The sequence below is a fragment of the Lissotriton vulgaris genome, chromosome 1_2, assembly GCF_964263255.1.
Source record: "Lissotriton vulgaris chromosome 1_2, aLisVul1.2, whole genome shotgun sequence".
NCBI classification, from domain to species: Eukaryota; Metazoa; Chordata; class Amphibia; order Caudata; family Salamandridae; genus Lissotriton; species Lissotriton vulgaris.
The window spans coordinates 68772314-68784671 of NC_141686.1; the positions used below are offsets into that span (position 1 = coordinate 68772314).

Below are 12358 nucleotides of genomic sequence, written 5' to 3' on the forward strand. Positions count from 1 at the left end.
CAGAGCGAAGGGAGCGTGGCGGTGTGTATTTAACTAGCTTATCAGCTAGATAGGCAGGACCCAGCTGGTTTAGGCCTTTGAAAACAATGCAGCAGATTTTAAAAGGAATTCTTTTGCGAATAGGTATCCATTGAAGTTTGTGTAGCAGGGGGAGTGAGGGAGCAGGATATGGTGCACTGGTTACCCAATGACCAGCTGTGTTCTGTACCACCTGAGTACTTGGCGGAGATCAGCAAAGCATTGCTGAAATTCAAACAACTAAGTACCAGGGCATGGATCAGGGTTTTACGTGTAGATGCAGGGAGGAAATGGAAGACGTTATGAAGGAGGCTAAGGGCATGAAAGCAAGCTCTTTTTGTTACAGCTATATCTTCGTCCATGTTTAAGTCATTATCTATTAGTACCTCAAGATTTTTAACTACTGCCTTGGGAGATGGTGCAGGACCTAATTCTTCTGGCCACCAGCTAGGAGACCAGCTAGTGACAGCATCCTTGAAAAGCATTATTTCTGTCTTTCCTGCGTTCAACTGCAAGAAATTACTGCTCATCCAAGATGTTATAGCTTTCATACCTTCCGCAAACATGCTTTGGATGTTAGGAGTATCATTCTTTTTAAGAAAGAAGAAGTTGAGTATCGTCCGCATAGGAAATCGGGGTAAACACGATCTTCCTAAGGAGTGCTGAATGGGGGCCGACGTACACATTAAACAAAGATGGACTCACACAGGAACCCTGTGGTACCCCTTTGGTTACTGGGGTAGTCTTGGAATTAAATGGTCCACGATTCACTGTTTGGGTCCTGTCTTTGAGGAAGTCCTGCAACCAGTTCAAAGCTGAATTCTGGATGCCTATAGAGCACAATCTGTCCAGCAGGATCTGGTGTGAGATGGTTTAAAAAAGGTCAAGGTGCACCACTTCAACGTTTTTAGAAACTGTTATCTCTAGTGGGGTAAACAGTAATGATCACAATCCAATATTTCTTGTATTCTTTGTAGTTCTTTATTTGATTCAGTTGAAAAAGGTTGTACACAGGATCTACAGCCGACGCGTTTCGTCCTTATAGGACTTCTTCAGGGCTGTTACAAAAAAGACAATATATAAGACATACAATTAAAACCAAAAACATAAATCCTTTAAAAAGCAACTAGGCTAGTGCACGAAATGCCAGGCTTCAACAACAGTACCTCACAGGAACTGATTCTAGTACAGATCCTATATTTCCAATACCAACACATATGGGTATGTCTAGAACCAACATAAAAAACAAAAGAACAGTGCTATTGAAATATTGAACATCTAACTAGTTCTTGCATATCATTTTCCATGTCAACATCACCCTCTATGATAGGGTGCCACCAAACCCTCGGTTCATTGGTCACCATGAGTGTCTCAGGACTAAAAGAACCCCAAATTGCAGAGAATCAGAAATTGGGGGGAGAAACTAACAATAATGTGTGTAACATAAACAAGCGATCATACCAAGAAAATCACTAACGATGATGTCCCTGGATCCTCTCACGTTGTTAAAAGATGCGTAAGTATATTCATGAAGTTATGTAGTGGACCAATGGCATCTGTGAGTGATTAACGAGAGGTCATTAGAAAAAGAGCAGCTGAGGGACAGACAAGCCACATGTAAAGACATATCTAGAAGCCACAGGTGAATCTAATGGCTTAGATGGAGTTTGAGAAAGTCTGACCTACCACGTTATTCGGACACCTGTCCGTTTTAGGGTTCCGTCCCAACAGTTCACTTGGTCAAAATCGACTACAACCGAACCACACCCGTAATATAAGGTGTTGAATTTTGTATGTTTTAGCCACCTATAGGATAATCAAGAGTTTAGAATAAGAATTTTTAAAAGCAGATACCATATTGACATTAGCCACCTTTAGGATAATCAAGAGTTTAGAATAAGAATTTTTAAAAGCAGATACCATATTGACATGAACCAAAAACTGGTGCTTTCTTAGTTTGAGAGGATTTGCTAGGTGTAAGACTAAAGAAAGGTCCGAATAATAGCACTTACTTCCAAATTTAAGGAAAATGATCCAAGAGCAATGGAAACCAGGGTAGAAAGATAGAGGGGACCTCCGTCTGTCATCTATGAAAAGCAAGAAAATGGAGAATATAAACCTTATTTAAATCCTACATGTTAGAGTGAAGAGCCCAAAGTAAATACCATCTCCATCCTTGTCTGGGATGCCCTAGTGTGGCAAGCCAACTGTAGAATATAGCTACAACTCAGTTAATGTTACTGAACAGACCACTCTTTCTTACCTACTAGTATCTTCTTATTAACTAGTATCTTCTTATTGTAGAAGGAAAGTGTAGTGGTTCTGATGCCAAGAGACTCTAAAAAGATGAGAAGAGGAAAGGGAAAAGACAAAAAAGTGCTAAAAATTTCTAAGTGAAAGAGGAGGAACCTTAAAACAACCTTCCTTTTTATTCTCCATAACGCCTCTCATCAAGAAGTAGTCAGTTGTCTACATAAATTAAAATAAAGAAGAGGGGGGGGGGGGGAAAGGACAAAAGACATATATATTCCTTTCCCTAATTTGATACAAATACCTTACAGGCGTTGTGAAAACAACCATATAGAAAGAAGCAAACCCTTATCAATCTACCAAGCAAGATAATGATGTAAATGTTTGCCTAAAATTAATCTGTTGGGCTCCAAAAATTAGGAGTCCTCTATTAAGTCTATGCAAATGTCCTCTTTACCTTAATAAAGTGACCTGCAGCATTCCCTGGTTCCTGCGTGGCTCGATAAAGCAGCGTGCAAAACGGCGTCCTCCCCCGTCAGATAACCTATTCTGCTGGGTTTATATATTGTAGAAAATCATTCCCTAATTACCTGCACCTGATTTCATTTCTTTAAATAAGTCGGCGCAAATCGCGGTAGCCATGTTATGTAATGGTTCGATTGTAGTATAAAGCTCCCAATCGAAGCTACGTCGCCGCCATATTGTGTAAGGTCGGAGATTTGTGTTTGAGGTCTGACCAGGTTTTCTCGTAATGTCTTTAATTAAAAATGCGAGTTTCCATGTGGAGAACCAAGAGTTCTTCACGCAATCATTGATTCATTATTCCGATCGAGACGAGAAAGAGGCGACTGCCGCGAAAACCCTCGATGTTGCATACACACGCGGCGGCCATTTGCGTTTGGGCAAATGAGTAGTGAACAAATATTACTCTGTGTGAATATTTATATTGTAGATGTTTGATTTAGACAGCCCAAAAAGGAACCATTTTGTGATAAGTTAATTATAAAGTATGAAAATAGAGATGAAAACGTTCTAGGCGACAAATGTGTAGTAAAATATTATTACTAGGTACGAATGTTAATATTGCAATAGTTTGATTTGGAAAGCCCCAAAAGGAACAATATTTGTGATAAATTAGTTATAGAGTATAAAAACAGAGATGAAAGTGTTCTGAATGACAATCCCCGTGTTGTCTCAAAGCACGGCGGCCATTTTGGTTTGGGCTGAGGAATTATAAAAATAAATCTATCCATAGCGGCCATTACAATTTTGGCTAATATATTCATAAGAGAAAAACGACGATCTGTCCTTTTCAAGGGCTGCTATGGCATTTTCAAGTTGAAACAAAAAAGTTAGAGGCAAATTGTCAGTAAATATTAAGTACCACTCTACTTCCATATTTGGTTTTAGTAGAAGCTACGCGATTGGTTTATCTACAAAACAGCGATGGTTCCTCACAATTAAATAAATACAAAAAACATACAAAATTCAACACCTTATATTACGGGTGTGGTTCGGTTGTAGTCGATTTTGACCAAGTGAACTGTTGGGACAGAACCCTAAAACGGACAGGTGTCCGAATAACGTGGTAGGTCAGACTTTCTCAAACTCCATCTAAGCCATTAGATTCACCTGTGTCTTCTAGATATGTCTTTACATGTGGCTTGTCTGTCCCTCAGCTGCTCTTTTTCTAATGACCTCTCGTTAATCACCACTCACAGATGCCATTGGTCCACTACATAACTTCATGAATATACTTATGCATCTTTTAACAACGTGAGAGGATCCAGGGACATCATCGTTAGTAATTTTCTTGGTATGATCGCTTGTTTATGTTACACACATTATTGTTAGTTTCTCCCCCCAATTTCTGATTCTCTGCAATTTGGGGTTCTTTTAGTCCTGAGACACTCATGGTGACCAATGAACCGAGGGTTTGGTGGCACCCTATCATAGAGGGTGATGTTGACATGGAAAATGATATGCAAGAACTAGTTAGATGTTCAATATTTCAATAGCACTGTTCTTTTGTTTTTTATGTTGGTTCTAGACATACCCATATGTGTTGGTATTGGAAATATAGGATCTGTACTAGTTTCAGTTCCTGTGAGGTACTGTTGTTGAAGCCTGGCATTTCGTGCACTAGCCTAGTTGCTTTTTAAAGGATTTATGTTTTTGGTTTTAATTGTATGTCTTATATATTGTCTTTTTTGTAACAGCCCTGAAGAAGTCCTATAAGGACGAAACGCGTCGGCTGTAGATCCTGTGTACAACCTTTTTCAACTGAATCAAATAAAGAACTACAAAGAATACAAGAAATATTGGATTGTGATCATTACTGTTTACCTCACTAGAGATACAGTTTCTAAAAACGTTGAAGTGGTGCACCTTGACCTTTTTTAAAGTTCTTCATAGTTCAGTTTCTGAACCTACACTGTAACAGTGGGTGTTTCTGGAGTGTGCACACATACCGCCCCATGTACCAGAGGGTGGGCCCAAAAGAGAAATCTTGGAGAAATTCTGACTAGGTGCTGTCTTTCTGGGGAATTTTCCACTGTTGTCTTTCGTTTAAAAAAATCTGGTGTGAGATGGTGTTGAATGCGGCGGACAGGTCAAGCAGTATGAGAATTACTACTTGGCAAGCGTCCGCCAGCACACGAATGTCATCTGTTACATTAACCAGGGCTAGTTCAGTACTGTACCAGGGGCGGAATCCTGACTGAGAATGATCCAGACAGTTGGAAGTTTCTAAAAAAGGGAGAAAGATGGATGTTAATGTGCTTTTCCAGCAATTTGCTATAAAGGGGAAGCAGGGAAATGGGGCAGTAGTTGGTTATATATGAGCATCCTTCCATTCTTTAGGAAGTTTACCATCTTCGATAGAGCAATTAAGGATTGAGCAAAGAGGGTTTTTGAGCAGTTTTAGCATAAACAGGGTCCTAGTAAAAGCATGTATAGTAAAGGTAGGTGTGATGTTCTGTTCCGCGGCCTACCCACCTTATTTGGGTCCGTTGGCGACTCCAGCCCAGGTGCAAGAGTTTCTTGTTGCCATGGACCGCCTTTTCAGGCCTAGGGCTTCCGCCTGCGGGCCCAGCGGTCGCTTTTGAGGGCCCTTGCTTGCACCGGTTCCGCCATCTGTGCCGTCGTTGGCTCTGGCCCCGGCACCTCAGGGTCCTCCGCCGGCAGCTCCGGCACCCCATGCGGCTTGGTTCCCTCCGGCCTTGGCGCCCCCTGCGGCTCCGTTCCAGGCACCGCATGGGTTCCGTTTGTCCCACCTCTGCCCTTACCCAACTTTTCAGGCAATTTTGCTCTAGCTTGGGGCGCTAATTGGGAAATGGAGCCGGTTTGGCGCCATGCCGGCGCCGTTTTCGAAACCGTTGGAGCACTTGTTTTCCCCTGTTCCTCCACCACCGCTGCCACCTGTACCACAGGCCGTAGAGGAGGGGGATGACTGGGAGGGGTCGGAAGACCCTCTTGCACAGCAGTGTGAGTTTGAAAATGAATGGGTGGAGGACTCTGAGGACGCAGGCGGCCTTGACCTTTACTCCGAGTCGGGATTTATGTCTCCTCCCACAATCATGGAGGAGGGTGCCTCGTATACTATGGTGCTCCGAAGAGCAGCTTAGGCCCTTGACCTTGACCTGCCTACTGTCACCCACAGGACCAACCTCCTTACTGAGGTGCCTCGGCCTGGGACAAGTTCTATGGAACCTCTGCTCCCGTTTTATGAGGCCTTGATGGATGTTCTGATGGGCCCCTGGTCTAGGCCAGCTACAGGGGTTCCTGTGGATAAAAACGTGGCCAGGCGTCATCGCCCGGCACCGGGTGACCCGGCCTTTCTGACCAATCATTCGACTCCAGAGAGCCTGGTCATCCAGGCTTTCACTTCTCAAAGTGTTTTCCCTACCGCCCCGGAATCGCAAAAGCTGGAGCAGTTTGGCATAAGGTTATTTTCATCTGCCAGCTTGGGGCTGCGGTCAGTCAACACTGCATGCCTGTTGGACCGCTACTCTCACGCTGTGTGGGACACAGTGACACAGACGCAGCCCCAGTGCCCGGAAGAGGTTCGGGCTGCACTTTCCCAGGCTGTTGCGGAGGGAAAAGATGCTGCAGAGTTAGTCATTCGGTGTGGCCTGGACACCGTGGACTCCTTAAGGAGAGCGATCTCCACAACAGTGGCCCTGCGTCGCCATGCCTGGCTGCGGTCCACTGGGTTTCGGGGGATGTCTAGAGTTCCCTCATGGACATGCCTTTTGATGGTACTCGCCTGTTTGGCGATAAGGCGGACAGTGCGCTGGAGCGTTTGAAGGATTCCCGGGCTACGGCCAAGTCCTTGGGTCTCTCCACCACACGCCCAGTCATGTCTAATTTTCGTTCCTTTCGTGGCCACGGAAGGGGCGCCCCTGCCCGTTTGTTCAGTCAGAAACCTGCGTAGAACAAAACTCAGGGCTGCCATGGGCGTGGAGGCCGCCGTGGTGGCACACGGGGCCAGCGGGCGGGTCAGTCCACCTCTGCTCCCGCAGCATCCGCCTCAATGCCTTCCTAGTCCGAGATTTAGGGTGCACCCCACACCAGTGGGTGGCAGGATTCTGCCTCACCTTCCCCACTGGCGCTCTGTCACTTCCGACAAGTGGGTGCTGCAACTTGTCCCGAGGGGTTACTCCCTCCCCTTCGAGTCTACCCCCCTACCCATGCCACCTCCGTTCCACCACATGTCGGGGGATAATTTTGCGCTTCTCTGACAGGAAAGTATGGCCCTCTTGGCCAAGGGGGCCATCGAGCACGTTCCTGGGCCAGAAGTTGGACGTGGCTGTTATTCCCACTACTTTCTGGTCCCCAAGAAGGACATGGGAGGCTTGCGCCCCATCTTGGACCTCCGGAACGTCAATCGCTTCCTCCGGAAGGAGAAAATCAAGATGTTGACTTTGGCTCAGGTCTTGGCTGCCCTCGACCCTGGATACTGGATGGCAGCGTTGGACTTGCAGGAACATATTTTCACATCCCCTGACCTTCTGGCATTACCTGCGGTTCACGGTAGGACAGGAGCATTTTCAGTTTGCGGTGCTCCCCTTCGGCCATACCAGCTTCCCTCAGGTGTTCACCAAAGTGATGGCGGTGGTCACAGCTCATCTACACACGTCAGGGGTGTTAGTCTTCCCCTACCTCGACAACTGGTTGTAGAAGGCGGGCTCGCCCCAGACAGTCGTCACCCACCTTCAGACTACGGCCGACCTCTTGCATTTTCTGGGGTTCTACATCAACGTGCCAAAGTTGCACACGAGTCCCTCTCAGAAGCTCCCCTTCATCGGGCGGTTCTGGATACATCGCAGTTTCGGGTTTATCCTCCCGAGCAGCGAGTCCGGGATATTCAGTTTATGATTCCGATCTTTAGGTCTCTATCCCGGGTTTCAGTTAGGATGATCCTGAGGCTCCTGGGCCTGCTGCCCACCTGCATCCTGCTCGTGCAACATGCCAGATGGCATATGTGGCCTCTGCAGTGGGACCTGAAGTTCCAGTGGGTGCAGCATCAGGGCAACCTGTCCCATCATGTCCAGATCTCGGAAGGCACTACACGACAATTGCATTGGTGGCTCACGAATCGCAATTGGGTCAATGGCAGATCCCTCTTCCTTCCCCAACCGGAGCACACAGTGGTGACGGATGCGTCCCTCCTGGGATGGGGAAGCCACTTGGGAGAGGTGGAGATCAGAGGCCTCTGGTCTCCGGCGGAGTCACTGCTCCATAATAAACTTTTGGAGATTTGGGTGATCCGACTTGCACTGAAGGCATTCCTTCCCTCTCTCCGGGGAAGTGTAGTGCAGGTGTTCACGGACAACACCACCACCATGTGGTATTGCAACAAACAGAATGGGGTGGGGTCCGGGAACCTATGTCAGGAGGCTCTGCGCCTCTGGACATGGCTGGAACATCAAGGCATTACCTTGGTGGTTCAAAACCTGGCAGGTTCTCTGAACTCCAGGGCGGACAAACTCAGCCGCCAGTGCTTGATGGATCACGAATGGTGTCCCGACTCTGACGTGGCGCAAGGTCTCTTTTAGCATTGGGGAGAGCCTTGGTTAGATCGAATTGCCACCGAAGAGAACGTGCAATGTCATCAGTTCTGCACGTTTGAATTTCCAAGGCGACTCTTGCTCAGCGATGCTTTTCGTCGCGAGTGGAGTTTCGGTCTATTGTACGTCTTTCCGCCTATACCACTTCTGCTCAGAGTGCTGAAGAAGATTCGGCACGACCGGGCCCAAGTCATCCTTGTGGCTCCAGATTGGGCACGTAGATACTGGTATCCACAGCTACTTAGCTTGGCGATCGATCCCCCAATCCTACTGCCTCTTTGGGGGGAACTACTGTCGCAGCAGCAAGGGACAAACCTCCACCCGAACCTGTCCAGCCTCCACCTCCATGCGTGGAGATTGAGCGGCGACAGTTGACGGCTTTCGATCTTCCTCCCAAAGTCTGTGATGTCATTCTGGCAGCCAGGCGTCCCTCACCTAAGACAGTATATGCCTGCAGGTGGAACAGATTTGTGGCATAGTGCACAGCAAAGGCTGTGGATCCCCTCTTTGCCCCTCTGTCTGAGGTCCACTGTTCCTTCTATCGTTGGCCCGGCAGGGCTCTGCTCAGGGTTATCTTTTCGCCATCTCCGCCTTTCTACGGCTTCCAGATAAGACTTCTCTTTTTTGAATCCCCGGTTGTTAACCGTTTCCTGAAAGGCATTAGGCACATGTTTCCACCCGTGCCGTTCATAATGCCTCAATAGGACTTATACCTTGTCTTGACATATCTGATGTGCGATCCCTTCGAGCCCCTTCATAACTGTCCTTTGCGTCTTCTCACTCTCAAGACAACTTTTCTGGTAGATATCACCTCTGCCAGAAGAGTGAGTGAGCTCCAGGCTCTTTCTTCCAAACCTCCTTTCCTGTCTGTTCATCCGGACATGGTGGTTTTAATAACCCGTCCTTCTGTCTTGCCAAAGGTTGTCATGCCCTTCCACATCGGGCAGACCATCCCTTTGCTCACCTTTTCTCCGCCGCCGCATCCTTCAAAAGAGGAAGAGAGGCTCCACCGTCTGGACCCAAAACGTGCACTCTCAGTCTATCTGAAGCGCACACAACAGTTCCGGGTGGATGACCAACTCTTTGTTGGCTATGTGGGTGCCAAAAAAGGTTGGGCCGTGCATAAACGAACCATCTCTCAGGGGGTTGTTCTGTGCATAAAAGCATGTTACTCGTTGGCCAAGGAGGAGCCTCCTGTGTGGCTGTGTGCCCATTCTTCCAGGGCTACCGCAGCCGCTACTGCCTTGGGACGCTGCGTTCCCTTGCAGGACATTTGCCAGGCAGCTACGTGTGGGCTTCGCTGCACACATTTACCAAGCATTACTGCCATGACAGTCAAGTCCGGAGAGACGGCTTCTTTGGCCGTTCTGTTCTCCGTGACTTTCTGGTGTGATCATTGGTTCGCAGACCCACCACCAGGGTAGGTATTGCTGGGGTATCTATCTAAGGTAAGGAATCTATGACTAACGTGTCTCTTTCAGATGCACAAGTTACTACTTTTGTAACAATATATCGGTAAGAGACATTAGTTAGAACCGATTTCTAGGGTTACGATCATCCCTTTCAGGGCCCTAGTTTCATGGCACCAGTGGTCAGTTTCTTGCATGGCTCTGCGTTCCTGGCACGGAAAGTCGTGTACAGAACGGACGTCAGCGCGCATGGGTGGCTCCTAAGTAGTCTCCGTGATGTCATCTCTGCGCTTACGACGCCAGCGACAGATGTGTTGCCACATGACGCCACCTACCGACGCACAGGGCTACTGCTGACGAAAAACTTTCCGATCTGTTCTGATGCCTGGGGATATTCTAAGGTAAGGGATCTATCACTAACTAATGTCTCTTACAGATATATTGTTAAACAAGTAGTAACTTGTGCTTAGTGCATAAAGCCATTCAGTTTCACAAAACACACTTTTGTTACACTGGCTGACCAATTGTATGCAACTTCTGTTGCACCTTTGCTCTGCTCTAATTTTATTTTCTATTGTTTATTTTTTAGCCCAAAACAGACGGCCAATCACCTGGAAGAGTCCTCATTGAAAACCTGTGCATGAAAGCCGTGAATCAGTCAATAGGTATAATGCCGTTTTTCTTTGTTGAGAATTAAAACCGGAGGTCAAATAGTTTTGTTGAGTTTGCGCTCATGATTACGAATCTCAATTGGTAAACACCACAGAAATAATTGTCTCAAACTTTTGTGTCAGCAACATTTGCTTGCCACTTGAACAGAAAACATAACGATTAATTAATGGCAATAATAATTGCAAAATGATGCAAACAGTCTGGTTGGTCAGTATAAGAACTTTCATTCCTCGGTCTGACTATTTGATTTTGATGGTTTCTTGGCAGGTCGAGCCATTCGTCATCGAGGTGACTATGCAAGCATTGTGCTATTGGATAACCGATATTCTCGCCCTGCCATCTATAGGAAATTACCAGAGTGGATTAGGGGTAGTACACAGATCAAAACTGCTTTTGGACCAGCGTTTGCAGCCATTCGAAAGGTAAGCTTAACATCACTGCTCTCTAACCTGACCCATGGTAAAAGGGAATTGTGTTGATTTTACTAGCTTTTGTAATTGAAAAATCTAGAATTTATTAAAGACATGGATGCTTATATTATACACAACTCCTCCCCATCATGTAGCAAATAATGAATGTAGAACACTGGGCTCTGCTGTTTCTACCCTTCACTAAAATCAAAAGAGCAGTCCTAAAAAGGCTCATCTTTTTTATGTGATTTGTTCTTTGTTGTAATTTAGTTTTCTCCCCAATTGATCTACTCTGTTTTTAAAACATTTTTATTAGATGAAAACACCCAGAAATATGCTCCTAAAGCAAAATAAAACTAACACTATTAAGAAACATCTAAATGGAGCAAGGGTTCAAAGGTTGATGCTGACCATAAAGTCAGCACTAAGTGCTGAGAGATAGAGCTTCAAACTATACTGCTAATTGCTTGAGAAGAATAGCCTTTTCCATATACTTGTTGGCACTGTGGCGTGAACACAAGATTGGGTCTCAGTTCTCTGAGACTAAGTTGGCCTGAACTCTGATTCTCCAAGTGCAACCTATAACTGAGCTCCTTGCACATACCTTTTATTTTGGTAGTATTACGTTAAAAGATGATGCCTCCTCTGGTACTTTTCAGAACTTTCTTGTTACTCAGGCACTACTAAAAACAAAACCCCTAATTAGGTCCTGAATCCATTTCTGGGGCAACTCCTATGGTGGTCAGTGTTTATATGCTTATTCCCAATATGCAGTTTGTCTTTCTAATAGAGACTTTCAATCACATGTACATTCCTTACCATAGAATATTCATCAGACTGGATCCGGAAAATCTTGAGTAATACCTCTGCGCGCTGGTAGGTGGCGTCGGCGGCTCTGGATCAACATCCTCGTTGGAAGTGACATGCGCGGTGCCTACATAGGCGCCATCCTTGTGTGCTGACATCAGTCCCTTTCCATGCCAATAGGTTTCACATATATTTGATTACTAGCTTACCCGTCGCGCGTTGCTGCGATCTCAAAAGAAAGGAAATTTAAGGAAACTCGTTATGATACCATTCAATTTACATTGTGTCATTGTTATTGAAACTTATTCATTTTATTTCTGAAGACATTTCTAAGTTTGGCTTGAGCAGTGTGTCTCCGATTGGCTTCCAATCTTGATTCTGGTTGCTTGTTCGTTTGAGAATTACGGGCTTGAGCAGTTTGTATTCGAACAGCTTCTAATCTTGCTTCCCGTTGCTCATCTGTTTCTGAAGCTCGTAATGCCTTTTTCTCTCGTGCTTCTGATGTAGATTGACCAATCGATTTCTGTTTGGGGGTCATAACTGTTGACGATGCTCGCAAATTCGCTGTCTATTTCAGTATTCGAAAGATTATGAGGGCCCTGGGGGGCCGATTTAAAAAAAAAAAAAAAAAATGTTGACCGAAACCTTCGCGGGAGTGTACTCGACAACTTCCCCAAGTTTCATGGCGATCGCATGAATGGTGTGGTAATGCATAAAGGAC

At 45.9% G+C, this 12358-nt stretch overlaps 1 protein-coding gene across 1 annotated transcript in view; it reads left to right on the forward strand.

Moving 5' to 3' along the window:
• DDX11 (DEAD/H-box helicase 11) overlaps positions 1 to 12358 on the forward strand; it is a 430817-nt gene that overhangs the window by 391676 nt on the left and 26783 nt on the right. The window contains exons 25-26 of the mRNA XM_086952822.1: positions 10338 to 10413; positions 10688 to 10842. Coding sequence (XP_086808948.1) covers positions 10338 to 10413; positions 10688 to 10842 — 231 coding nt within the window. The remainder of the gene's footprint in view (positions 1 to 10337; positions 10414 to 10687; positions 10843 to 12358) is intronic.